The 27570-nt window shown below is 38.8% G+C and overlaps 1 protein-coding gene across 1 annotated transcript; it reads left to right on the top strand.

Annotated features, from left to right (window-relative positions):
* The first annotated feature begins 492 nt into the window (after positions 1-492).
* Positions 493-26954, top strand: LOC126418468 (mitochondrial inner membrane protease ATP23 homolog). The gene is made up of 5 exons (XM_050085243.1): positions 493-872; positions 17925-17970; positions 19010-19091; positions 25353-25577; positions 26613-26954. Exons 1-5 carry the CDS (start codon positions 587-589, stop codon positions 26808-26810), a joined length of 837 nt encoding a protein of 278 aa, XP_049941200.1. The 5' UTR covers positions 493-586; the 3' UTR covers positions 26811-26954.
* The last annotated feature ends 616 nt before the right edge of the window (positions 26955-27570 follow it).

Here is a 27570-nt window from a genome sequence, read left to right as displayed (position 1 = left end):
CTCGACTAGCTCTTCCAGGAAACCGATCTTAATGTAATTGAAAATGTCTGGGACTATTAGGGACAGCAATTGAAACGTAACACTCAACATCCACGCAGTCTATCGGTACTAGAAGAAACTCGTGGAACTCTTCTTCGCCGAACTGTGGCCATTATCAAGACAAGAGGTGGTGTTAGACGATGAATAGCACAAAAAATTTTTCACCACCAGGGTACAACACGCTATACCGCCCTTTCCATTTGTGTTTCTACTTTAATCATTTATTTACTCTAAAATGATACTGAGTTCATCTTTCTTTATCAGGAGAAACTATTTATTAGTCCTCGAACTGTATTGCAACGGTTTTTCGTACACAATTTCGTGTAGAATCATTGCGGAAACAGGGGGCTCCGATTGCAGTGATGTCCACAGGCACATTGTTTCTTCAGCACATCTCTGGTGGAGTAATCTGCACTGTGGTATTTGCCGGAGTTATATACTGAAAATCTTTGACAATTGCGTAAATTCATAGGAATAGACAATTGAAAATGCAAGGCACAGTAGTGGCCGTGGTTAACCTTAATGTTGATGGTTTGTGTTGTGTGAAATGTTCAGAAATGTTAAATGTTCTTCAAAAACAAATAATAAGGACGTAAACAGTGATGAGAAGAATGAAACCGGCGATGTAAAGAATAGTGACATATCTCAAAATACTAACCAAGGCTCCTCTCTTGACTCTGATTACTCAGAAGAAAGTTGGGGATATGATTTGTATCCTGAGAGGAGAGGAAAGTATCGACCCACACTGAGCAGTATTTTACTCCGAGGGGAGGGAACAGAAAACATCGACAAAGTGAAATGCGAACGGAATGTGTATTCGTGTGTGAAGAACAGTAAGTGAAACATGCTAGTACACGTAAGCAAGAGTAATACGTGACACAAGTTTGTGGGTGGTTTTCGTAATATGACATGGATATATCTTATTTAGTACCCTACGTTACAGATGCATTCGATAGAACCCAGCAGATCTAAACTTTTGTTTACCACTTTCTTGCAACTGTATGTATTGTGGAGATGTTATGATGCTCAGATGCCCCAAGTACAGTTGTGTAGACAGTTAGTAGGCCTATTAGGTGCGGTCTGTCTTTATGGAGCTAGACTTGTTCATTACGTCGATTGCAGTGTGCACTAAGGATTGTAGAAACAGTAAATTTACTGAACACCTACTGTTTTTATGAAACAGCTAATGCATGAAATTGATTAATTTTTCTCACAGATAAGAGCACGGATATCAGAGCTTTGAACAAGTTACAGTAATAGTAACTTAATGAAGGTGGATTTGGGCGTTTAATTACTTTCCTTCATGTATAGGCACATCTTGAGGTTTTTGCTTAAACACTGTGATACTTTTGAGACTTAACGAAGTTTAGTGACTGCGAGGATGTGAGTACTCTGAGCTTTTATGAACATAACATATTAAACCATGATTAATTATTTTCTGATTTGACTCTCACACACACGGCTCGGGGGAATTTGGAATTACCTTGCTGTAGGCCAAACGTGGTTAAAAAATAAAAATATTGGTTTGTACATGTTGTTTTGAACTCATTTTTAAATACAAGTTGTTTTTGTATTACTAGGCATGCCAGCCTGGCTCGAAAAGTTTATGATTATTTATATGGCCATCCATTGATCGTCTCACTCTGATATAGATTTTGATATGATGATACAGTGAAAGTAAATAGCTCAAAATATACATACACACAAAATATATAAGTATAGTACTTAATTTTATGAGGCTTGGATAGGATTTGAAAACAGATCAGTGCTAAGTACATATTCCCTGTCTTCATAGAAATACACAGAGAGAGAGAGAGAGAGAGAGAGAGAGAGGTGCTCCATGAAATTTAAATAGAAACTGCCCTTGAGCTATTGAGTAGATGTATTGGGAAATTAATTTGTTTATTACATAGATACGAATAAATATTTTAATCTTTTGTAACTGAATGTTTATTATTTTTAACCAAACAACTTTCACCCATTTGTATGAGGCCTGATCTGTCAATCTTTTATCACTTATTCTTTTCATGTGGCCATTGGCTCTTACATAGGTGCAAGATAAATGCAATTTAAGTTTCCAGTTAATTCTCTGTATGTATCTCAGGTGGGCATTTCACTGGGCATAATTATGGTTACTGTATACTACACTTGACCCTTCTGCTTATCTACAAGTCACACATAAAAGTACCAGCTGAGGAGGGTTGGCTACAAATGTTAACAATGTAAAAAAAGTATGTAAATGCCTCAGCACAGCTGTGGGGATATATGTCAAAATTTGTGAAAGCATAACAGGGGTACTCGACAAATTCTATGGCAGATATTACTAGAGAGTGTCATATGTTTTGTGTAGTGACAGTGACTGTAAAATTTAAGAGTTGTAATTTTTACATAACACTATTTGCGACTAGTAAAAAAAGCTTTATCTGCTATCAGTTTCAACATATCTGGCGAGCGTAAGGCAACATTCGAAATATTATTGCAGGCTATATAGTGTCATTACTTTTGTGACATCAACAATAAAAATAAAGTGATAAGAATCCAATTCGATTAACTGTTTCGATAAAGGTAAATTGTATTTATACACTTAGATAATCATACTTCATTACCAGTTTTCATATTTGCTGTTGTTCTGTGGTGAAGTGCACTCTGCATACTGAAGTAGGCATATTAGTGGTTTTTTTCTCTTCCACATTCCATCTGTTGTTGTACTATGAATGGGTAATTTTAGGCGTTACAGAAGCATCCAATTCCACCCGTCTGCTGTGACCCATGATGTCATCAATATGGTGGAAACTGGTAGTTCCAGTCTATACAATATGGTGACAATGACATCACTGTGTACACACACATCGACGAGGATCTCCTCAGCATGGATCTATGGAACGAAAAACTAATCTAATCTAACACCAACAAATGCAAACAAAATAAAAACTGAACAATAATGTCTCACTCCAAAAATAAAATGAAACTAATGGGACAGCCATGGAAAAGTGGGTGTTTAGGGCTGGTACAAGCTAAATATAAAACAAATAAAAAACACCACACCATCTGAAAAAAATAATATAAAAAAAAGTAAATTACATCATTCCACTACACCAACAAAACCACAAGAATTGGATAGTTGCCTTGACCTGTATAGTTCAACCATAACTATTGATATCAGAAAACCAAGACCTGCAATCCCTGAAAAGTGGTATAATACATTTCTCTTGACCTATGTAGCTAAACTGCTGCTACTGATACCAAAATACCGACATCTACAACTCCGAGAAGTGGAATCCAAACCCCAATAACCCAAAAACCACATGTTCATTACATGAATTTAAACACGACTGACCTACGGTAAATACACAACAGACAAAGCATCACAATTAGGCCTACTGTAGAATAAAACCAAAACAAAAATTACTTACCAACGAAAGAGAAGCAATGAAAGACTTTTTTCCGCACAATAAAACCAAACTAATCAGACCTAAAAAATAAAAGGCCCTTAGTAACTCACTGAAAATACTTCCACAATCCACGTTATCCCACCAACTACCTAAACTCAAAACCATGTTAGCACGATGACAACCAAAACTTAAATGAACCCAAAACCAAATGTTAAACACAGCACAACCATCACCAGAGGGCACTATCAAATACAACAACACAAAATCTACAAACATAACCAACTCAAAAACACGCTATAATGACATCACGCACCACACCACCAATACGTCACGGGTCAAAGCAGACGGGTGGAATCAGATACTTCCATTGAACAACATTCAACTGCACGCTGTACAGTGAATTGTGGAGTATAATTGATATAGGTAGCTAATTAGTAATAATTATGTAAGACTTCTCTACTGTAATTATAGCACAATGAATGTAGCTGTGTATGATACAGTTAAGATAGCTTGTTGCTGAGGGTATTACTAACCATAAAGAAGGGGGGGGGGGGGGGGGGAAGAAAGATGCAAGCACACAACATAAATACAAAATTGTAAAACTCCTAAGATTAAAAACAATTTGTTAAAGGCTGAAATAAATGTCATGTGACTCCCATCCGGGTGAAAGCATGTCAGCTTGATATAATTCCAGAAACTTGTATGTCAGTGTCACTACATTAATTGTTAAATTGTAATTCAGAACATGTTTTCCATTGTGAAAACAGATGACAGAGATTCTGGAAGACCTTCTACACAGTTTACCACTGCCACCTATTAATTGATTAAAAAAAAAAAAGTTTCTGCCTTCATAACAGTGTGTGTGCATTTGAATTGGCCATTCAAGTGGAAAGACGTCTTTTTAGTTGTCATGCTCATGTAGAATGCAGCATAGTGGCTGCAGCTAAGTTGGTAGCTCACATGGCTGCTTTCACTTCTGGCATGGCCTTTGATACTGTAGATGATGCCAGTGACAGCACTGAAGTAACTCGTAGTGGGAGGATGTATGGGACCACCGGTCACGCCAACATAGCTGCAACCATTGTGCTACATTCTACGTGGGCATGTCAGCTAATAAGCTACTGCACACATGAATGGCCACTGCCATTCCAACCAACATGATGTGCACTTTAATGACTACTTCAAAGTCTGTGCAATCTGGGTTCTTCCCAGCACCGCCAACATTTTCAAACTCTGCAAGTGGGAACCCTCCCTACAAAGTATCCTCATAAAACCCTGGCTTCAGCCTTCACTTATACACTCCTCTACTTGTCTGTCCCCATCTTTGTTTCCAGTCCCTTACTACAGTCCTGGAAATGGAAAAAAGAACACATTGACACCGGTGTGTCAGACCCACCGTACTTGCTCCGGACACTGCGAGAGGGCTGTACAAGCAATGATCACACGCACGGCACAGCGGACACACCAGGAACCGCGGTGTTGGCCGTCGAATGGCGCTAGCTGCGCAGCATTTGTGCACCGCCGCCGTCAGTGTCAGCCAGTTTGCCGTGGCAACCGGAGCTCCATCGCAGTCTTTAACACTGGTAGCATGCCGCGACAGCGTGGACGTGAACCGAATGTGCAGTTGACGGACTTTGAGCGAGGGCGTATAGTGGGCATGCGGGAGGCCGGGTGGACGTACCGCCGAATTGCTCAACACGTGGGGCGTGAGGTCTCCACAGTACATCGATGTTGTCGCCAGTGGTCGGCGGAAGGTGCACGTGCCCGTCGACCTGGGACCGGACCGCAGCGACGCACGGATGCACACCAAGACCGTAGGATCCTACGCAGTGCCGTAGGGGACCGCACCGCCACTTCCCAGCAAATTAGGGACACTGTTGCTCCTGGGGTATCGGCGAGGACCATTCGCAACCGTCTCCATGAAGCTGGGCTACGGTCCCGCACACCGTTAGGCCATCTTCCGCTCACGCCCCAACATCGTGCAGCCCACCTCCAGTGGTGTCGCGACAGGCGTGAATGGAGGGACGAATGGAGACGTGTCTTCAGCGATGAGAGTCGCTTCTGCCTTGGTGCCAATGATGGTCGTATGCGTGTTTGGCGCCGTTCAGGTGAGCGCCACAATCAGGACTGCATACGACCGAGGCACACAGGGCCAACACCCGGCATCATGGTGTGGGGAGCGATCTCCTACACTGGCCGTACACCACTGGTGATCGTCGAGGGGACACTGAATAGTGCACGGTACATCCAAACCGTCATCGAACCCATCGTTCTACCATTCCTAGACCGGCAAGGGAACTTGCTGTTCCAACAGGACAATGCACGTCCGCATGTATCCCGTGCCACCCAACGTGCTCTAGAAGGTGTAAGTCAACTACCCTGGCCAGCAAGATCTCCGGATCTGTCCCCCATTGAGCATGTTTGGGACTGGATGAAGCGTCGTCTCACGCGGTCTGCACGTCCAGCACGAACGCTGATCCAACTGAGGCGCCAGGTGGAAATGGCATGGCAAGCCGTTCCACAGGACTACATCCAGCATCTCTACGTTCGTCTCCATGGGAGAATAGCAGCCTGCATTGCTGCGAAAGGTGGATATACACTGTACTAGTGCCGACATTGTGCATGCTCTGTTGCCTGTGTCTATGTGCCTGTGGTTCTGTCAGTGTGATCATGTGATGTATCTGACCCCAGGAATGTGTCAATAAAGTTTCCGCTTCCTGGGACAATGAATTCACGGTGTTCTTATTTCAATTTCCAGGAGTGTATATACGTCTTCCATCCCACCAACGCACCTATGCAGTCTTTTTCTCTCTTTCTACTTCTCTCCTTGCCCTTCCTCCCTTCCTTCCCCCTATCCTAGCACAGCCTCCCGACGCATGTAGCAGCCCTATCCTGTCCCACCACGTCCATGCACACCTCCACAGGCAGCATTAGCATCTTCCCCCAGCTCTACTCCACCATTCCTTCCTGCCCCAAGCGTCTTCCTTAAACCCTCTACCCCCCCCCCCCCCCCAGCTAGCTTGCTGCTCTCATCAGACAGTTACAGATGGGCCTCAGTACCTGAAGACAGTGGTCGTATGTGTATTAATTTTTATTATTGTATCAATGTGTGTGTTTTCTACTTCCGAAGGTCTAAAGCTAAAATGTTTGTAGCATTCTTTTTTAATGTGCCTGTTTGTGTCTGAAAGCCTCATTTATGTGGTAAGCCCTTTCCATATAATTGTTATTTCATCCTAAACTTTCCATTGTTTGATGTATCTGTCTGGAGTGGTTCATGGTGGTATGTGCCCGTAAATGTAGGTAAGGGGGAATGCAGATGCCAAACTTTGATTTATTGGAAGAGCCCTAAGAAACAATGATGTGCCCAGTGAGGAGGTTGCCAACAAACCCCTTCTTCACCCAAATCTTTCATATTGTACATCGCTGTAGGACCTTTTTTGTGATAGACCACCAAAGGGACATGGAAAACTTTAAAGAAGAGCTGTGTATTTCACCACATGTTTGTTTAATCAGTGAGAGAGATTTGCAGAAATGCGTGACAGATTCAATTGAATATTTTAGAAGTAAGTTTAGTGTTGTGGAGAGATTTTCTTTTTACAAAATTCAGAAGTCCGTGTTCCATGTGAGCCAAGAAACATGTTGTTTCCTCTAATTTATAATTCATGCAATGAGTATGAGAACAAAATTACACACATTCAAACATATCTTTCTTTCTTCTTATCCTCCTAGAATGGAAGAGAGAGGGAGAAAAACTAACATACAGATTACAAGTGTAGATGTAGAAGGAAATATCTCCATTCTATATATGTAAAGAATTAGAGCAACTGATGGGCGCACCAAAGTTTGTTAGAATTTTTATACCTCCTAACTGAAATTCATACTGTTTGATAACAATGAAAATACTCAATTATTGATAATATAATATAAACGGATAGATAAAAAAGTCTACTCACAAACAGTAGCAGGGGAACACACACACACACAAAAGGATATAATTTTTTTGCAAGCTTTTGGAGGCAGTGGCTCCTCCTAGCAGAAGAGTTGAAGGGCAAAGGCAACTGGTCTGAAAGCTTGTAAAAATTTAAATCCTTTTCTGTGTGTGCGTGTGTGTGTGTGTGTGTGTTCCCCTGCTGCCACTTGGTGAGTAGATTTTTTTTTATCTGTCCATTTATATTATGCTGTAAATGGACAGATTCATTTATAGTATACTGTTTGATAAGCTAGATGTCATTTACAAGATGATAAAACTTGGTGTATCCACAGTTACTGTGGAAATGAACAAATGAAAATACAGTCTGGTATGTACCTAAAGATGTGTAAAACAACTCTGTTGTAAAAATACATGCCAACTTTGTTGGAAGTATCCTTCTGGATGTACTGCTGCATAAATATATTAAATATTTAAAATACTGTGCCCTGAGTAAGGACACTGCAACATTGGCTATTTTAGAACTCAACCCTCTAATGCTGCTGATTGCTGCACATTGTGGTCTCATGTGGTACTGAATCACCTGTGCGAGTGACCTCTGTGGTGCAGAGAAGTAATGTGCCTCGTAGTGATGGCGCACTTTGGTTGGCATCATAGTGAGGTTACATTACATTCTCATTGGTCCATCATAACACAGGTCTCATGCTTAAAGGGTTAAATATTTTGTTTGATGACATGGCAGTACACTGAAAATGGTTTAAATTGATATGACTGTGAGTCGGAGAAAACATAAATAATTAACTGTCATCAAAGCTGGATTTCGAGATCACAAGACAAATTGCAGCCATTTAAAGCTAAGATTTACAAACCTAATCATCTGTAATGCCTCAACTCTTAATAGTATAATCTCCCAATGTACTGTATGTGAATGCCAAACTATCTGAGAGAAATGTGGTATGACTGCAGATGTACCAGAAACATCATAGTCTTCACTGCAAGTATGGGGTAGTCACTGATAATTTAGAGAGAGCAATGCAGGTTTGGTGCACATTCAAAAACTTCACTGTAAATTACTTTAGTTTGCACCTTCTTAAGTATGACCTCTCAGGTTGTATATACTAAATACTTCCTCTCAAACCAGTGAAAGAAATTCCAGTGCACCTGTGGGGGAAGTAAGTTTAGAAATACTGTACATTGTAAGCAGAGAGAACCTGTCCCAGGGACTGAAAATGACACCAAAAAATGATTTAATTTCACTTTTGCAATGAGGAAGAAATCTCAGGAAACGTGATCAGTGCTGTGAGGTTGGCTCAGATGTGTGAATTTAAAGTTGCTCATCAGATGCTTTTAATTTTGCACCCCCTCCGCCCTGTGAATAGGCACATTTTGTCCATTTAATTGGATGCCACGAAAGTCTGCCTTTGGAAATTTCTCATGGGTTATTTTAAAAATCTTACAAAGGTACACTTCTTAATTACTGAACTTTTGCATGAAAAATTTTTCCTTCATTACTATTGAATTACATCTAAATAGTAGTTTCAAATAATGCAGAGCATTTTTTGAGAATTTTCAAATTTTAGGCTGATCCCCAAATGAGGATTTGTGTCCATTGTACGCATGTAAGTTACACTGACATGAAATAAACACACTATTGCCTTGATCAGCTCTCTCCAACAATCAAGAAAATATCACGATGACTAAAATAGGACTCGATGTGCAATGTCTGATCTGCCTTCAAAAGTCACTTTTCACATCTGTGATAAGAAGAGGTGAGTGGACTGGGAAAATGAACAAATGTGCTCAACAAACAAAAAGAACAATATCCAATACAAAGTCAAAAGCCTGTGATACATGCAGTTAGATGTAAGGGAATTGCAAGGGGACACTGCTTTCACAGTGTATGCCCATGTTGGTAGCCTAGTTGATAGAGAACAAATTTGGAAAGAAACTCAGAGTAAATGAGTGTTAAATAATTGTACTCACTTACAGAGATTAATGTGAAAGTTGGAGCAGGATGAATTCACTCCCAGGTTCTTCAAAATCTGGTTGATTGCATTTCTGATGTGGTAACTTTGAGAACAGTCATTTAATGATTGACCGTCACATGCTAACTGTGCCCACACTTGCTCTGCTTCATGAATGAAAAAGTCACCTTGCTCACATACCTAGGTGAAAATATTACCACAATTCCTTTGGCAAAACCCTTTGAGATTGTAAATTTGTCCTTTCTTAGTGATTTGAAGAAGTCAGTGACATTTTTGGAACTGAAGGAATCCTCCAACACACTGTTACGTTGTAAATTCATCAGCTCTAGATGATGGCTGTCTGACACACATTCTGTGTCCATGGTAAATGGATTTGACTATATTTAACATCTCGCTGATCACTCAACAGTTTGCAGTACTTTTCTCCTTAGTAGGCACCAACTGTCATTTCAAACATGAACACAGTGAAATATAGTTCATGGATAAGAAAACTTTGGCTTACATGGTCTAATTCATCTTATTTGAATGGTATATAATACCGACAAGAAAGATAAAATTTGTATGCTATTGGAAACCATGAGATTTAGTGAAACATTTGTCTTTTCCTTCATTATCTAAGACAGAACCTATACTCACTGTTTCTACACTTAACATCTTTTCTCTTGCTTTGGCATCAAACATGCCTTCCAAAAATGAATTAAACTGTCAGTGGTTGAGTCTTCTTTTACTCTTCTTTCCCTAATAAATTTCATAACTTTTATCAGGTTTTTATGATAATTTTTGCTCCATTTGTTTATAAAATTTTATTGTTTCTTGAATGAAATCAATATTTGGCATGACATTTGTATTCTTTCATCTTTGGAAAGTTCCCCACAGTACCAGTAATGTTATGTTTTGGCTTGCTGCTTGAGACTGGATCTTTGAAAATAACAAATTAACCACACTGCCCAATCGCCAGCACCTGACAAAAAAGTGTTTGCTTCTCTTTTATCTCTTTATGCCTTTTTTTATTGCAACCTGTCACATTGAAATACTGTGACAACAGCTCACTGCGAGGGAAGTGACCTTTCCCACCTGTAGGTGCTTAACAACAGAACACTGTCAGACTCAGAAGGACAATACCACGGTGTCAGCTGCAACAACCACATTATTGGTTTCATATTTAATTTGTCTTTGTTAAAATGTTTTGCACTAACAATAACAAACAATTATTCAAGAAAAACCATCATTCATTGGTGTTACGAAAACACACTGTTGTGGAATTACATTACGAGCAATCTTGATATTGTTGACGACTGCTGGGAGAGCTTGTTCATCCAGATTTAAAATAAATAAATTCGAAGCAGATGCTCTTCACATTCTGTGGATAGAAATGTAAAATGGGGCAGTTCTCAAAATGCAAAAAAGTGGTGTCCTATTACTGCATTACCAGTGAGTCACAGTTGGAATCAGTCAACTGGGTGTAACAATTTGTACAGATATGAAATGCAATGGTCATTTAGGTATAGCCACAGGTAAAGCAGATGACAGAGATTGGTTTATTTGTAGGTTACTAGTAAGGTGCAATCAGTCTACAAAGGAGACTGCTTACAAAACACTTCTACATTCTATCTTAGCATGTTGGTTAAGGGTTTCCAACTGACAGGGGATATTTAACATATTTAGAGAAGGCCAGAATGAATGATGGCATGTTTGTTTAACCCAAGAGAGATTGTCTCAGAAATTCTGAAAACCTGAACTTGCAGACACAGTATGCACCAAGTATCCCATGACATGATAGCCCACATATAAGGTTTCAAGAACTATTATGAAGTGAATAATTTAGAAAAAATCTGTAGCCCCCTATATACTGCTCTCATAGGGATCGTGAAGATAGGATTAGACTAATTACAGGGCACACACAAGCATTGAGGCAGTCTTATTCCTGTGTGCCATATGCTACTAGAATGGGAAGAGATGCTGATGAGTTACAATTATAAGTCCACTCTGCCATGCACTTTAGTGATTTGGAGAGTCTCTGTGTATATGTAGACAGGGTGATCTAACAATATGTGGACCAGTAAATAAATGCCTGTGGCTGGCCGAAGACTGTATGTGGCCCATATTTTTCCACCCCTGGTTTAGATGTTTCACTCAGACAAATAAATGTTGGGATGATTGAGTGAACAAAGCCATGGCCACTTCCTTCCCTCTCCACCTATGTCCAGCTGAGCTATTGCTCAGCACTGTGTCAAAGATACTGTAAACTCTAATATCCCTTGCTTCTTTATTGTGAAAGACATACCATCACACTATCAACCAATATCACTTTTGCCACCTTTTTCAAAAATATATGAAAAGGTTGTGTTCATGTGTCTTCTTAAGCATCTGACTGCAAATAATATATTGTCCAAGTCAAAGGTTGGGTTCCTTTAATGGTTCTGATATAGAGAAGGCTATTTATCCTTACACTGAAAATGTACTTAATTCATTAGGTAACACATTAGAGGCTATTGGAATTTTCTGTGGCCTGTCAAAAGCCTTTGACTGTGTAGATCACAGCATTTTTGGAAGTAAATTAGAATGTTATGACGTCACTGGCAATGCTGCATAATGGTTCGAGTCATATCTAACTAACAGGAAACAAATGATGTCATAGTGAAATGTCTGTGGGGAAAGGAATCAGTTTTCATCTGATTGGGAATTAATTACATGTTGTGTTCCTCAGTGTTCCGTCTTGGGTCCATTGCTTTTTCTTGTATACTTTAACGACCTCCCGTATGTTACATTGCCAGATTTTAAGTTTCTTTTGTTTGCAGATGATACAAACATTGCAATAAATAGCAAGTCTAGTACAGCTTTAGAAATTGCTGCTGATTAAATTTTCACGGACATTAATAAATGGTTTAAAACTAATTCCCTGTCGCCAAACTTTGAAGATACCTTTTGAAAGGACACACTATATTCAGTTCAGAATCTGTAAGAGATTTCCTTCTAGCATGTGTATGATATACGAAGATATGCAGTTAGAAGATATTGACAGTGTTAAATTTCTGGGATGACAGTTCAACAAGAAATTCATTTGGGAAGGGCATACCACAGAATTGCTGAAATGTGTAAACAAGTCTATATTTGCACTATGAATGATGTCAGATGTAGGAGATACAAATATAAAAAACTTGCATACTTTGCTTACTTTCATTCTATTATGTCAATTGGGATCATGTTGTGGGGTAACTTGTCAAACCGAGCTAAAGTTTTTAGAGTGCAGAAGGGTGCAACAAGAGTCTTGTGTGGCCTAAATTCAGGAGCATCACATAGACACCTGTTCAAAGAACTGGCAGTCTAACCACTGCTTCACAGTCTATTTATTCCTTAAAGTAATTCGTTGCAAATAGTATGTCTCTATTTTCAAACTGTAGCTCAATACATAGTATCTATACTAATATTGTTACATTGCATCCAGAAATAAGAACAGTCCACATAAAGACTTAAAATCACTTACCTTTGTCCGAAAAGGGGTCCAGTACTCTGGAACATTCATTTTAAATAAATTGCCAGCTGTCTTAAAAACTTCTGTTGCAGAATTCTACAGTGCCTCACTCTCCTCTCTCCCATGGATTTCTTCTGTGGGCCAGGCTGAAAACAGGCATGGGCTGTATATGGCCCACTGGCTGCCAGGTGCCTGCATGTGCTCTAAAATAATTGGTAGGCCGTTTATGTAGGTTAAGAACGAGAGGACCCAGTACCCGACTGTAATGGCACCCCGCATGTTGTCTTCTTCCATTCTGAGGTTAGTTTCAGACCTGTGACGCTCTGTTCTAAGACCCCTCTGCTTTCTATTACGAAGGTGACACACCATTTATGCACAACACTTTAGTTTGTTCCAAAAGAATTTTGTGCTCCACACAATCAAAAACTTTGGCAAGGCACAGACTATACCAACATGATAATTTCTCTTTTTTAGCTCTGACAGGACTTCATTTGCAAGGCATTATATTCCCTTCTCAATGGAGAAACTATTACGGAAACCAAACTGAAAGTCTGTTAGCAAGCTCTGCTCAGGTAAATGAGTTAGTATTGTAGGCTACTTTCCCAAAGACTGAAAGGAGTGATACGGGGTTGTAATTAGAGGTGATTTGCTTATCTCCAGTTTTAGATATACATGACAGTGTAACAAAAGTTCCTCCTGGCAAATTAAAACTGTTTGTTGGTGACAGGACATTGCCTTTCTGCAGGCAAATGCTCTACCATCTGAGCTACCCAAGCAGGACTCACAACACGTCCATGCAGCTTTACTTCTGCCTCATCTCCTATTTTCCAAACTTCACAGAAGTTCTCCTCTGGAACTCACAGGACTAGCACTCCTGAAAAAAAGGATATTGCAGAGACATGACTTAGCCACCACTGGGTTCCCAAGTTCGAGTCTCTCAGTCCAGCATACAGCTTCAAACTATCAGGAAGTTTTGTATCAGCATACACTCTGCTGCAGAGTGAAAATTTCAAGTGACAGTGTATTTAACTTGGAACAAATATGACCCAGGTTATAGATCGACTACAGAGAGAGCTTAAGGGAAGTTCCATAAACATAAAGACTTCAGGAACTCACAAGGGAAGGAAGAGACATGAGATTGCTGGGATACCACTGGCCTTGGAATATCACTTAATTGTGAGATCAGACATGTAAACCTTTCCATAATAGGATCATCATTAATCTTGCTATGTGTATTATGGTGCTGACCACTTTAGACTGTGCTGCTACACAACTACATTCATATCGTTTAGTCTGTAGTAGTTACCTAATGCCCATATGGAATACTTAGAAATTAATATAACTGCTTTGCATTCTACAAAGCTGCGTTAGCCTCTGACATCAAATTCTGCCATAGCAAATCAAACACTAACCAGTTCACTGTGGAGAGAATGGAGCATTATTTGCTACCAAGTACTGAATGTTCTGCACAAAGCAAATAAGTCAACTTCTTCAATTGAAATCAAAGTTATCTTTAAGGAGATGTTTTCATGGTGATTTAGTTACAACATGCTTATTGGTTAATGTAGTTACATCCATTCAGTTTTTGCACAACCATCTTTTGTAAGGTTATTTAGACCTAGTGTAAACAACTCCATACAGTGAGATCAGAATTTATATTTTGTGATGACAGTATGTCTACCTTCGAAATCAGCCTTAACAATGCATCCTTCTCACTGCCCCACACCTTAACACCAACTCAAATTACAAATAGTGCACTGCTCAATCCTTTCATTATTTGCCTCCAAAGAGTAATTGTATCAAATCCAGCAATGGAAAATCCAGGATGGAATGTAACAATACCAGAGAATGAAAGTTGCTACCCACCATTTAGCGGAGATGCTGAGTCGCGATAGGCACAATAAAAAGATTCACACACTCGTAGCTTTCGGCCATTAAGGCCTTTGCCAGCAGTAGACACACATATATACACGCACTCATGCAAATGCAAGTTGCGTTTGCGTGAGTCGATTAATTTGGCATATCGTAGAAACAGTGACAGCAATAAAGCTGGAGATCTAAATGACAGCAGGAGATAGCAGTTCCAGTAGTGTGTGGAGCATTTCCATAAAGCCACTTCACCATTACCACGACTTTCAACTGTTCAAAAACAGCAGACAACTCTTGGACGATGTTCACGGTATGTACCAACATGTAGTCACCAGATAAAAAGGGATTAATCGTTTTATTTTTCACTTACACATTCAAATATAAGTATTGGGGCAGAGATATCTAAACACAAGCATTTACAAGAAAACTGCTAACCCTTGCAAGCGCGTAATCTTCACTAAAACTACGAAAGTATACAAAAAAAGTTTCTGAACAAATCTATGCAATTCATCATTTCTGTACAAACATGTGATCCTTCCTATGGAGGAACATTTCTTTGGCAAAACAAAGATAATCCTACTTAAAAGTGAATGGATATCATTTAGTTCCAATATGATGGACATAGAGGAATTATGGGCTAAGCTTAAAGTGGTTGTAAATTGTGCTCTGGACAAGTGCATGCTGAGTAAATGTTTAAGGACAGGAAACGCTCACTGTGGTTTAGTAACACAATTTAGAAAATGCTGAGGAACCAGAGAATGTTGAACTGTTGGTTAAAAAAAGAATACAAATGATGATAGGCAAAAGTTAGCAGAAATTCGTGCATATCTAAAAAGATCAATACAAAACCATACAACTTCCACCATCGTAACTTTTTGAAGGATCTTGCTTCGACCCAAGAAAATTCTGATCTTACACGCAATCAGTAATCAAATTGAAGGCTTCTAACCAGTCACTCATTGAGCAGTCTGGTGTGGAAGTAGAAGATTACAAAAGGAAACCTTAAGTTTTAAATTTCACATTTAAAAAATCATTTACATAGGAGGATGCTATGAACATACTGTTGTTTGACTGTCACGCAGACTCCCATATGGAGGACATAGTAATAGGCATCCTTGGCACAGAGAAGCATCTGAGAGATTTGGAAGCAAATAAGTTTCTGGGATGGAATCACAGTTTGGTTTTACAGCGTACGCAATGACATTGCCTCCTTACTTAGTTTGCATTTATCATGAATCTTTCGCCCAGTGCAGAGTCCCAAGTGACTAGAAAAAAGAGCAGATAACTCCTATATGCAAGAAGAGTGAAAGAACAGACCCACAAAATTACAGGCCAATATCCTTACCATCAGTTTGCTGCAGAATTCTTGACTATACTCTTGAGTTTTAATATAATAAATTTTCTTGGATTGAGAAATGTCTTTCCACAAATAAAAATGGATTTAGAAAGTATCACACATGAGAAATTTAACTTGCGTTTTCCTCATGATATCCTGTGACTGTGGATGGAAGGCAATAGCCAATTTCAATACTTTTAGGTTTCTGGAAATTGTTTGACACAGTGTTGCAGTGCAGGCGTTTTACAAAGGTCCAAGCATATGGACTACATTCACAGATGTGAGAGTGGATTGAAGACTTCTTAAGTTATAGGACTCAAGTTCGACGGGGATTAGGGTATTGTCAGGAGCTTGCTAGGAGTGTAACAGGACCACTCTTATTTTCTCTATGTATAAATAACCTGACAGACACATTAAGCAGCAAGCTGTGGCTATTTGCAGGTGATGCTGTGGTGTACAGGAAAGTGTTGTATTGACTGACTGTAGGAGGATAAAAGATGATGTAGACAGAATTTCTAGTTGATGTGGTGGAAAAATGGAAGTTAATGCAGATTAGCAGGAAATAAAATCCTGTAGTATTTGAATACAGCATTAGTAGTGTGCTCCTTGACACAGTTACGTCAATTAAGTATCTAGGCATAATATTGCAAAGCAATACAAAATGGAACAAGCACATATTGCTGCTAAAAGGGAGGGCAAATGGCCGACTTAGGTTTATTTGGAGAATTCTGAGAAAGTATAAGTGATCTATAAAGTAGACCCCTTATAGTACTCTAGTGCACCCCATTCTTGAGTACTGCTCAAGTATCTGGGATCCCCACCATGTCGGATTACAGCAAGACGTCAAGGCAATACAGAGTTTTGTTACCAGCAGGTTCGATCAACAAGCAAGTATTACGGAGATGCTTTGTGAAATCAAATGGTAATCTTGGAGGGAAGACAATATTCTTTTCACAAAGCACTATAGAGAACATTACGGACTCTGCATTTGAAGCTGACTTTAGAATAATTCTACTTTCACTTATGTACCTTTCATGTATAGACCACAATTATCAGAATACGACCACAATTATCAGATAAGAGAAATTACGGCTCATACACAGGCAGGCAGATAGTCATTTTTCCCTCACTCTATTTGCGAGTGGAACAGGAAAGGAAATGACTAGTAGTGGTAAAAAGTACCCTCTGCTGTGCACCATATTGTGGCTTGCAGAGTATGTATGTAGATGCTGGTGAATAAGAATGAATGGCTGCAGGCAAAACTGTGTACAATTGTAAAACCTACTATTTTGCATCTGCCTTTACGTTGTAACAACAATCTGTAACTGACTTTCTAACACTTAAATTGGCTCTCATTACTTACGTAGCTTAAGGAAAAATGCTTCTTTATTCTCCTCAAAAACATTCTTTAACTGCTGGTACTCATTTCTGTTTGGATTACCTTTCTGTCTGTCTATCAACTCTGTCTTGCTTTTTGATAATTTCTCTTTCACTTCTCTATTCCACCCTGGCCGCGATCACTGCTTATACTCTTTCTCTAGTCTCAACTGGTGTACTAGCTATATTCTATGCAGTGATTTACTATTACCAATCTGTCCAGTAGCAAGAAACTGATTCCTTTTTGCCTGATGCTATTATTAGTGTTGGGCACTCAGTGAGAAGCAGTGCTAACCTTGTAGTCTTGCATCAGCAGGCATATTCCTACTAGTCTTGCATCAGCAGGCATATTCCTACTTTTCTTTCTGTGAAAAAAGGTATCATGGTTTCTTTTTCTTTAGGGAAGATTTTATTTATGTTATGAAAATGTTTCAATTGACTGCTTGAAGGTCATATTTTGATTTATTGACTTCATGTGTAGCATTACATTGTGTAAGTATAAATATCAAGACTTTTCTGTTTTCAGGTCCTCTTGTGAAGCTCATGCTTGGAGCACTAAAGAGTTCTGGATGGTAAGGCAAATGCAACCATTTATAATAAGGCTATTTGGCCAGTTATTTGCCATATTCTGTTCGTATCACATGCTGTTCACATCCTGCGATGATATTTCATTCTTGTTCGTAGATTGTAAATACCATGTCTCATGACTTCAAGCCAGTTTTCATACTTATAGTGTTGGGATCTCACATGTTCTTAAGCCACACCCCTCTGTTGTAAGTGCTTCCTAAACAATGTAGGTTTTATTGAACACCAATTAAATACAAAAGAATCCTAGAAAATGGCAGACCATGACTCTTCTTGAACTAAAAGAAACAAAGACATCTAGAGGATGATACCGCTTGGCAGTTAAAGTCCTCTAGATATTTACTGAATAACTCAAACGTTAGTGCTTGAGACCATTGTAACTTTGTTAGGCTGGAAAGCACACTGATATGAACCATACTCTCAGTGCATGCATACGCCATTGGTGCATTCACAGTAAGCACACTATGCAGTCGAATGGATAACGGAGACAACACTGCATCAGGAAAATTGATGCAATCATGTGCAATGTCAATGGCTGGGAATTACAAGAGTCCAAATCAGTGTCCAGAAAATCCCAAGTATTACAAGGTTATCATAAATAAGTCCACTGGAGAGCATGTAGTACACATCAAGAGGCCGAGACAGTTCATGGCTATCGTTAAATCTGCCGCTGATGTTTGCCGACGTGACCTGGCACCAGTAGATGTATCACTCCTTGTCACACCTATTGACCTAACCGAATGCGTGGGTAATTATACTGATTGATCCGCCAATGTGTCCGATGGGATTACAAGAGCATTTACTCCCGCTCCCCTCCTGTTACCTGTCCATCTCCTCCAATTCATTAAGGCTAATTTTGGGAAAATGATCAGCGTATATCTTGTGACACATTACTGATTGGTCAGGCTAAATCCAGTATTCTTTCCTTAATTATAGGAAACTGATTTTGAAATTAATTAATCTTTGATAATGAAAGTACATATTTAATTTTTTGTCGAATCTCAGAATAAATGCTTTTATTTTCAGCCCAGTTGACATCAGACGGCACATATCCTGTGAAGTATGTGACATTTCCGTTACAGGTGGCTATGATCCAGAACTAAACCAGGTAAATGATTTTGGCAACCATGCAACAATTTTGAACCTATTCTACTTACGATTATTCTTTTCTCCTGTCTTGCTTTCACATAATCAGCTACCAGTAGCATCCAAGTAGCAGTTTAAGTGACTTGTACTCATAATTATGCAAAAACATGTTATTAATCTTGCTGTCTTTAAATAAATTGGAACCCCTTGACAGATTAAAACTGCATGCCAGACTGGGACTTGGGCCCGGAACCTTTTCCTTTTCTGGGCAAGTACTCTACCAACTGAACTACAGAAGCATGCCTCACAACTCGACCTTGCAGCTCGACATCCGCCACTCTGTCATCTCCTAAATGAATTTTTCTCTTTGCTAAATGTTATTCCAAGACAGTGTCTCAAATTTTGCTTTTTTGGATGCATTATTTTTCACTGGCATCAAAACGGGATGAAATTGTGGGAGTTGTGTGATTGCTTTCACCACCACATATACAGGGTGGTCCATTGATAGTGACTGGGCCAAATATCTCACGAAATAAGCATCAAACAAAAAAACTACAAAGAACGAAACTCGTCTAGCTTGAAGGGGGAAACCAGATGGCGCTATGGTTGGCCCGCTAGGTGGCGCTGCTATAGGTCAAACGGATATCAACTGCGTTTTTAAAAATAGGAACCCCCTTTTTTTATTACATATTCGTGTAGTACATAAAGAAATATAAATGTTTTAGTTGGACCACTTTTTTTGCTTTGTGATAGATGGCACTGTAATAGTCACAAACGTATAAGTATGCGGTATCACTTAACATTCCGCCCGTGCGGATGGTATTTGCTTCATGATACATTACCTTTGTTAAAATGGACCATTTACCAATTACGGAAAAGGTCGACATTGTGTTGATGTATGGCTATTGTGATCAAAATGCCCAATGGGCATATGCTATGTATGCTGCTCGCTATCCTGGACGACATCATCCAAGTGTCCGGACTGTTCGTCAGATAGTTACGTTATTTAAGGGAACAGGAAGTGTTCAGCCACATGTGAAACGTCAACCACGACCTGCAACAAATGACGATGCCCTAGTAGGTGTTTTAGCTGCTGTCGCGGCTAACCTGCACATCAGTAGCAGACAAATTGTGCAAGAATCAGGAATCTCAAAACCATCGGTGTTGAGAATGCTACATCAACATCGATTACACCTGCACCAGGAATTGCATGGCGACGACTTTGAACATCGTGTGCAGTTCTGCCACTAGGCACAAGAGAAATTACTGGACAATGACAGATTTTTTGCGTGCGTTCTATTTAGTGACGAAGCGTCACTCACCAACAGCGGCAACGTAAACCGGCATAATATGCACTATTGGGCAACGGAAAATCCGCTATGGCTGCAAGAAGTGGAGCATCAGCGACCTTGGCGGGTTAATGTACGGTGCAGCATTATGGGAGGAAGTATAATTGGTCCCCACTTTATCGATGGCAATCTAAATGGTGCAGTGTATGCTGATTTCCTACATAATGTTCTACCGATGTTCCTACAAGATGTTTCACTGATTGACAGAATGGCTATGTACTTCCTACATGATGGATGTCCGGCACATAGGTCGCGTGCAGTTGAAGCAGTATTGAAGAGCATATTTCACGACAGGTGGATTGCTCGTTGAAGCACCATACCATGGCCCGCACGTTCAGCAGATCTGACGTCCCCGGATTTCTTTCTGTGGGGAAAGTTGAAGGATATTTGCTATCGTGATCCACCAACAATGCCTGACAATTTTCATCAGCGTATTGTCAGTGCATGTGCAAACATTATGGAAAGCGAACTACTCGCTGTTGAGAGGAATGTCGTTACATGTATTGCCAAATGCATTGAGGTTGATGGACATCATTTTGAGCATTATTGCATTAATGTGGTACTTACAGGTAATCATGCTGTAACAACATGCGTTCTCAGAAATGATAAGTTCACAAATGTACATGTATAACATTGGAACAACTGAAATAAAATGTTCAAACGTACCTACGTTTTGTATTTTAATTTAAAATACCTACCTGTTACCAACTGTTCATCTAAAATTGTGAGCCATATGTTTGTGACTATTACAGCGCATCTATCACAAAGCAAAAAAAGTGGTCCAACTAAAACAGTCATATTTCTTTACGTACTACATGAATATGTAATAAAAAATGGGGGTTCCTATTACAAAAAACACAGTTGATATCCATTTGACCTATGGCAGCGCCATCTAGCGGGCCAACCACAGCGCCATCTGGTTTCCCCTTTCAAGCTAGAAAAGTTTTGTTGTTGTAGTTTTTTCGTTTGTTCATTTGACATTTATTTCGTGAGATATTTGGCCCGATCAATGATCAATGGACCACCCTGTATATCACATTGTGGAAATTTTGCTTTTGTACAAGAAGGTTGATATATCATGAAATGCAACTCTAAAAGATTTTTCTGGTGGTATGAATGAAGGCATGTGAGAAGATCCTCACAAAAGTTAGTTAATTTGCGGTCTTCTGTGAGCAGATAATTCAGTCATTGATAATATGGTTTACAGCACTGTTCGTTTTTCATTCAGAGCTGGTTGCTTTAGTTTAATTCTAAACTTTTCAGAGTTCACATTTCTCATTTGCAAATTCAAGTAGTGGTGCATAATGGGTGGTACGATGTTCCAACTTCACCACTCTTTTTACCCTGTTATGTAAGAGGAACTTGTTATATTCTTTAAGACATAATTGTAATGCTTCAACAATTCTATTACCTGCACATCTTTTTGCCATTTGCCTCATAGGTGCATGGCTCTGTGCATATGGGAAAAGTGGGAACTGATGGTATCTTTATTTCAGATTTTACCACCACTGTTTCCACTTTCCTTGGTGGCAGCTCTAGAAGAAGGTAACACTTTCCTCATAATTTCCTACTGCTTTCATTATGCAGAGTGAATCTTACTCCAGGGGCTCATCATTTCCTCTCTACCCTCCTATACAATGATAAAACGATGTGATCATGCTTAGACTGTGGATTGGAGTGTAACACTTAAATTTCTCTCTGAAGATAGCTTCATACAATTTGAAGAATTGCCTTTTTTATGATAAGCAGTTACTCATTTCCCTGTCCCCGATTGGGTATTGTGCTGACAGTAAGGCAAATGATGTATCTTGAAACCTGTCTTTGAACAATCTATTTTTAAAACCTTTCCAAATACACTAGGAATAAAGGCAAAATGTGCTCAGAAGATGGTTACACAAGAGCTGTAGAGTTGCTCTCTCTTTATCTCGTATTTATGGTCATACTATGCATTTTAAGGTGAAGGACTTGATTGCTAACAGTTCAAAGCCTCCTTTTTTTTTTATTCATACCACACATTTTAACAGTATGCCTGTATTTATCTGTTTTCATTTTCAAGCATTTTGCATGCTGTTGATGTTAAGTTTGTACAAATTGTCTAATACATAATGATACGTGTAATAATAAAGAAAATGGTTAAATCATGTAGAGCTGAATACATACAATGAGCATACGTTAAAATTTCAGATCTTCCTTAACAAAATAAAAAATTTCCTGTCTGGTATAGAAAGCATCCTTTTTAAGCCAGTTTTATGGGACATTTCTGAAGCTTTTGCATGAGGTAGTATGTGCTTCTGGCAGCAGTGCATTGAATAGTTTTACTCCAAGATAAGTATAGCTATTGTGACCCTTGGTTAATCTTGTAAAGGATTGGTCAGTATTTTCTTTGTCACGTGTGATAATGAAATATTGTCTTAATATGTATTTTTCTTGGTTTTCCTTTGTGTAAACTAGGCATGTAAGTATGAATAATGATGGGACTGTCATGACACCAAGTTTCTTGAAAAGCAACCTACAAGGTACAGTGTTTTTGAAAATACCCGCTACACATGTGATAGCCTTTTCTGCCACAAAATTCTTTCTACCCCAGTGGAGCTGCCCCAAAGCAGTAAGCAGTGTGTTATGTGGTTGTGAAAAAATGCATAATAAGAGCTGAGCATCACGTTTTCACTTACAGATTCTCTAATTTTATGAAACAGGTATATGAGCCTTTGATAATATATATAATATAGAATCTGTGTGGAGGTTCCAACCTAATTTGGTATCCGGGAGTACACCAAGAAGTGTAACTGGTGTACAACCATTGTTGGTATTGCATAAACTAAAAACTACATTTTTGGTTTTATTTTTGTTTACAATTAATTTATTGTCTTTACTAGAAATTCTTAGATTGGATTTGCTTTGTTTCTTTAGATCCTCTGTCGTTTCCAGTTGCAATGAAAATGGTATCATCATCATCATACAGAACAGTTTACATGGCATTATACTAGGTAGGGCATTAATACAGATTATAAGGGTCCCATTACAGAACCTTGAGGCACGCCTCTTGAAACGTCTAGGAATCCAGAGCTCATACCATTAAAGTGTACCGTCCGCTTCCTATTGTCAAGATATTATTCTATAAGGGTAAGTTCTGTATCTTGAATGCCAGAGCACCTCAGTTTACCTGTTAGAATCTGATGACTCACAGTCAGATGTTTGCTTATGTCAATCAGTAGCGCATTGTCGGATGATTTTGCTTCAAAGACACGAGTATTGTTGAAGCAACATTTTAAACAGCTTTCAGTGTAGAAGAATTTTCACTGAAGTCATACTGTGTTTGTAAGTGTACCATTGCAGGTGAAATGTTTGTAAATTTGTTGGTACATGCAGTGTTCTACTATCTTCGAAAGTATTGGTACAAGAGAAATGAGACAGTAGTTATCAAAATATTTCTTGTCTCCTTTTTTACATATACAGATAACTACCGTTATCTTTAAACAGGCTGGAAAAGAACAACCCATATAAACACATTTTATTAGTACACAGAGTGGTTGTAATATAATGTCCGCTATCTTTTTTAATAACAAAATATGACCGCCTATACAAGTCTTCTGATTCTGCCAGAGCTACTTCAATTCCAGGGACAGCAATTTGTACCCAGTTGACTGAGGATGTTGCAGGTTTGTCATAAGACATGAATAACTTTGTCTTTTGTAAATGGTTATTAGTGCCTGATTCATAGTTGTTGTTGTGTTGAGTGTCCATTGTTGCCGGAATCAATAAAGATTTTATTCATTTCATCGGATGTGATATTGGTATTATCACAAAAGGTTCTGTTGGTATTGCCCAGTTCTTTGATAATTCTCCAGGCAGCATTGAATTTATTTGTTTTGTGGTTGCTGAATATAGTTATCATTTGTTTCTGTTTTATAATTTCTGATCTATACCTTTTCTTTAGTTGAAGATACTGAAGTCTATCTTTTTCACTGGTCATTGATATGTTAGAGAGACTGATGACCTGCATTCTTTATTTTTTGAGGTCAGGTATGAAGCATCAATGTAAACTTCTGTGATTACTTGTGTTTGGTAACCTCTGGTCCCCTTTAGGACAGCACTTATTGAACATATTGAAACAAGATTTACAAAGCTGTCGAAAGGTTCATCAACATTTGTGAATGAGACAGGAAATTGGACCATTACATCATACACAGTTGTGACTTGAAAGTGTGGATATTAGTGTCATTAACAAGTCTAACATACCTGAGTTGTTCACATTGTGGGGTTTTTGTCAACAGTTTTAACCAAATCCCTTCGTGATATGATGGGCACATGGTACAAAAAGCCCAGTTTCACACATATTTATTTCTACGTTTGTTATAACATTCTCCAGATGTGAAACTGCCTTGTTGGCTTGTTATTTGTGTGCAAAACATATTGTGAAATCCGAGGACATTTAGCAAGTGTTGTTTTGTGGTTGTAACCCTAACGCTAGTGTTAATATCCCCAAAGATTACAATGTTATGTTGATTGTATTTTTGCAAATGATGTTGCAAATATCCTAGAGCCAGTTGTTTGTTTCTTTGGAGCAGTCTCCAATCTAACAAAGGTACCATATCAAAGGATAATTTAGGAAATGAGAACTGTGTTATGTACTTTGGTACCTTAAAACTATTCCTATATAGAAAAATCTGATGACATTTATTAACTGAGCATGAAAATATTTACAAATTTACTGGATACAATTTAGGTGGTTTAGGCGTGCATAGCATTTAGCAGAACAATGATAGTTTATTATAATACAGTATACATAATAAGTTTCTATGATGTTTTTGTCTTATGTTAATGTACACTTCAAATTGTTCCACATCCCTGAAGGTTCTCCTTTTTGGTGGAATGAATGCTGATATTTATTTATGTAACAGGGAAAAATTGAGAGTACATGAATTTTATTTCAGATTGTTGTCTGCCAAAATGTTGCACTCAAAGAAGGGATTGTTCAAGGCATATTGGCACATGAAATGATACACATGTTTGACTACTGCCGCAACAAACTCGACTTCAAAAACTTGGACCACCTTGCTTGTACGGAAGTGAGAGCAGCAAATCTTACACATTGCAGCTTTATGAGTGCATTCTATCAGGGCGATGCCTCACCTTTTAATATTAAGCAGCGGCATCAGGTTTGTATTTTCAGTCTTCGATTAGTTACTAACTTGTATGTGTTGTTACAACAGTTGTGTGACAAACCTTTTCCCAGAGACTGATATTCTGCCCTGTTCAAACTCACTCGGTTGCTGATATAGTGGCACATATGTCGGTTGCTTTCAACATTCGTACTCACTTTAATGCTCTTCTGCGATAGTTTAGTGTAACCCTGACCACGCTGGTGATGAGACTGGTAGTGCTACGCCTGTCTTTCCAATCTTAATCCATTATGGCTGGAAAACTGCACTAGACATGTTCTAAATCTGGATTCACTTGTCATTCTTTTAGGTGTTGCTGTTTTCATGTATGTTACTGTACATCTAGTGGTAGCCTGAGGTACTTCTACAAATGTAGTGCATTGCGGAAGTCACTTATAGTGTTCAAAGCAACAGTCGGCACAAAGATTGTGCCATGTGATTGTAGCAAAGATCTTTTTGGCATATTGACATCATTGGCAGTGAAAGCAAATATATCTGAAGTTACTGTAATGTAAATTTGAGCTTTTACTACTGCTTTTATGAGTGTTACCAAAATGAAACCACTGGGACATTATGTAATTGTGTTACAAACTTATTAAATTGTAGGCCCATTGTTTGCTTGTTATTTAGTACTATTATTGAGTCCATGGAAGTTTCGAGATGTGGGACTTTGTGTAGGAAAAATGTGAATTTGCTTTCAAATATATTACACGAAATTATGGGGAGGGGGGGTTGAAAACTTAAAACAATGGAAAATCCAGGATGGAATGTAACAATCTTAGGAGAAAGAAAATTGCTACTCACCGTATAGCGAAGATGCTGAGTCAGATAGGCATAGCAAAAAGACTGAAACAATTGATTGTTTACTTCTTGCCAGTTGATTCTCACTAAGGTAGTAAGATAATTTATTTGTTCATATTGGTGGGACTCAGATTTAAGATTTAGGAAAACAGTGTGTACATTGTTCATGTGAGATTCTTTATTGCCTTTTTTCAGTATAACTTGATTTTAATATAACAAATCTTATTACAGGAATGTGTGAAGAGAAAGGCTGCACATTCAATTATTGCTGTGCGTAACGTGACAATGGAAGAGGCTCGTGCAGCTGTGAATCGTGTTTTCCCAAAGTGCTACGCTGATCTCGAGCCAGTAGGGCGTCGTATCCGACGTAATTCATATGATATGCATCGTGCCTATATGGAAGGGCCTATGTATGGGTATGAACTGTAGTACTATGTGCTGGGTAGAGCTCTATCATGTGACCGTCATATTATCTCCACATTCTTTGAAGGGAACAACTGCAGTAGTGACTGAATTGCTGGAAAGCAGTTAACTGTAAATATTTCTTTAAAAATAAAGCAATAAAATATCCAACTTTATTTTTTTCTTTTTACATCTAAAAATAGATTTATGGTCAAAATTGATAGTTAATCCATAGGAAAGAAATTAATTGCCACAACTTGCTAAAACTAAACGTGGTAGGGAAGTTGGCAGCAGTATGACGAGCGACGAGCAGACACACAGATCTTTTGACTCCAAGGTTCCCCCCCCCCTCCCCACTTAGTTTCCCAGAGAAGAGGAAAGATATGAAAATGTGTGAAAAGTTGAAGATAATGAGGGTGAGAGTAACTGCCTGAACTCACAGTTCATACAAGGACCATAAAAACAAGGTAAGTTAGGTTAGTGTTTGTCTTTAGTTCTGGCACAATCAACATTAGCACTACTTTTGTGCTCCCAGTGAATTTGGAATGATTTAAAAAATAACATCCAAAGAGGGGTTTGGAGATACATCATCTGCCTTACAGTCATCACAATATCCAAAGAAAGCTGGACATTAGTAGTCATTTAATGTTATAAAGTCAACTCTTCAGGTACTGTGAAGTTATCTTTAATGATAAGTTTGGGAAAGTATTTAATCCCAAATCACAACAGGTACTGCTTTTACCACTTTTATACATTTTATGTAGTAGTGAGCACAGTTAAAGCTGTA

This window comes from Schistocerca serialis, chromosome 1, assembly GCF_023864345.2.
Source record: "Schistocerca serialis cubense isolate TAMUIC-IGC-003099 chromosome 1, iqSchSeri2.2, whole genome shotgun sequence".
Classification (NCBI taxonomy): Eukaryota; Metazoa; Arthropoda; class Insecta; order Orthoptera; family Acrididae; genus Schistocerca; species Schistocerca serialis.
The sequence above is the reverse complement of the archived record's forward strand: the minus strand, read 5'-3'. Positions and strand labels throughout refer to the sequence as shown.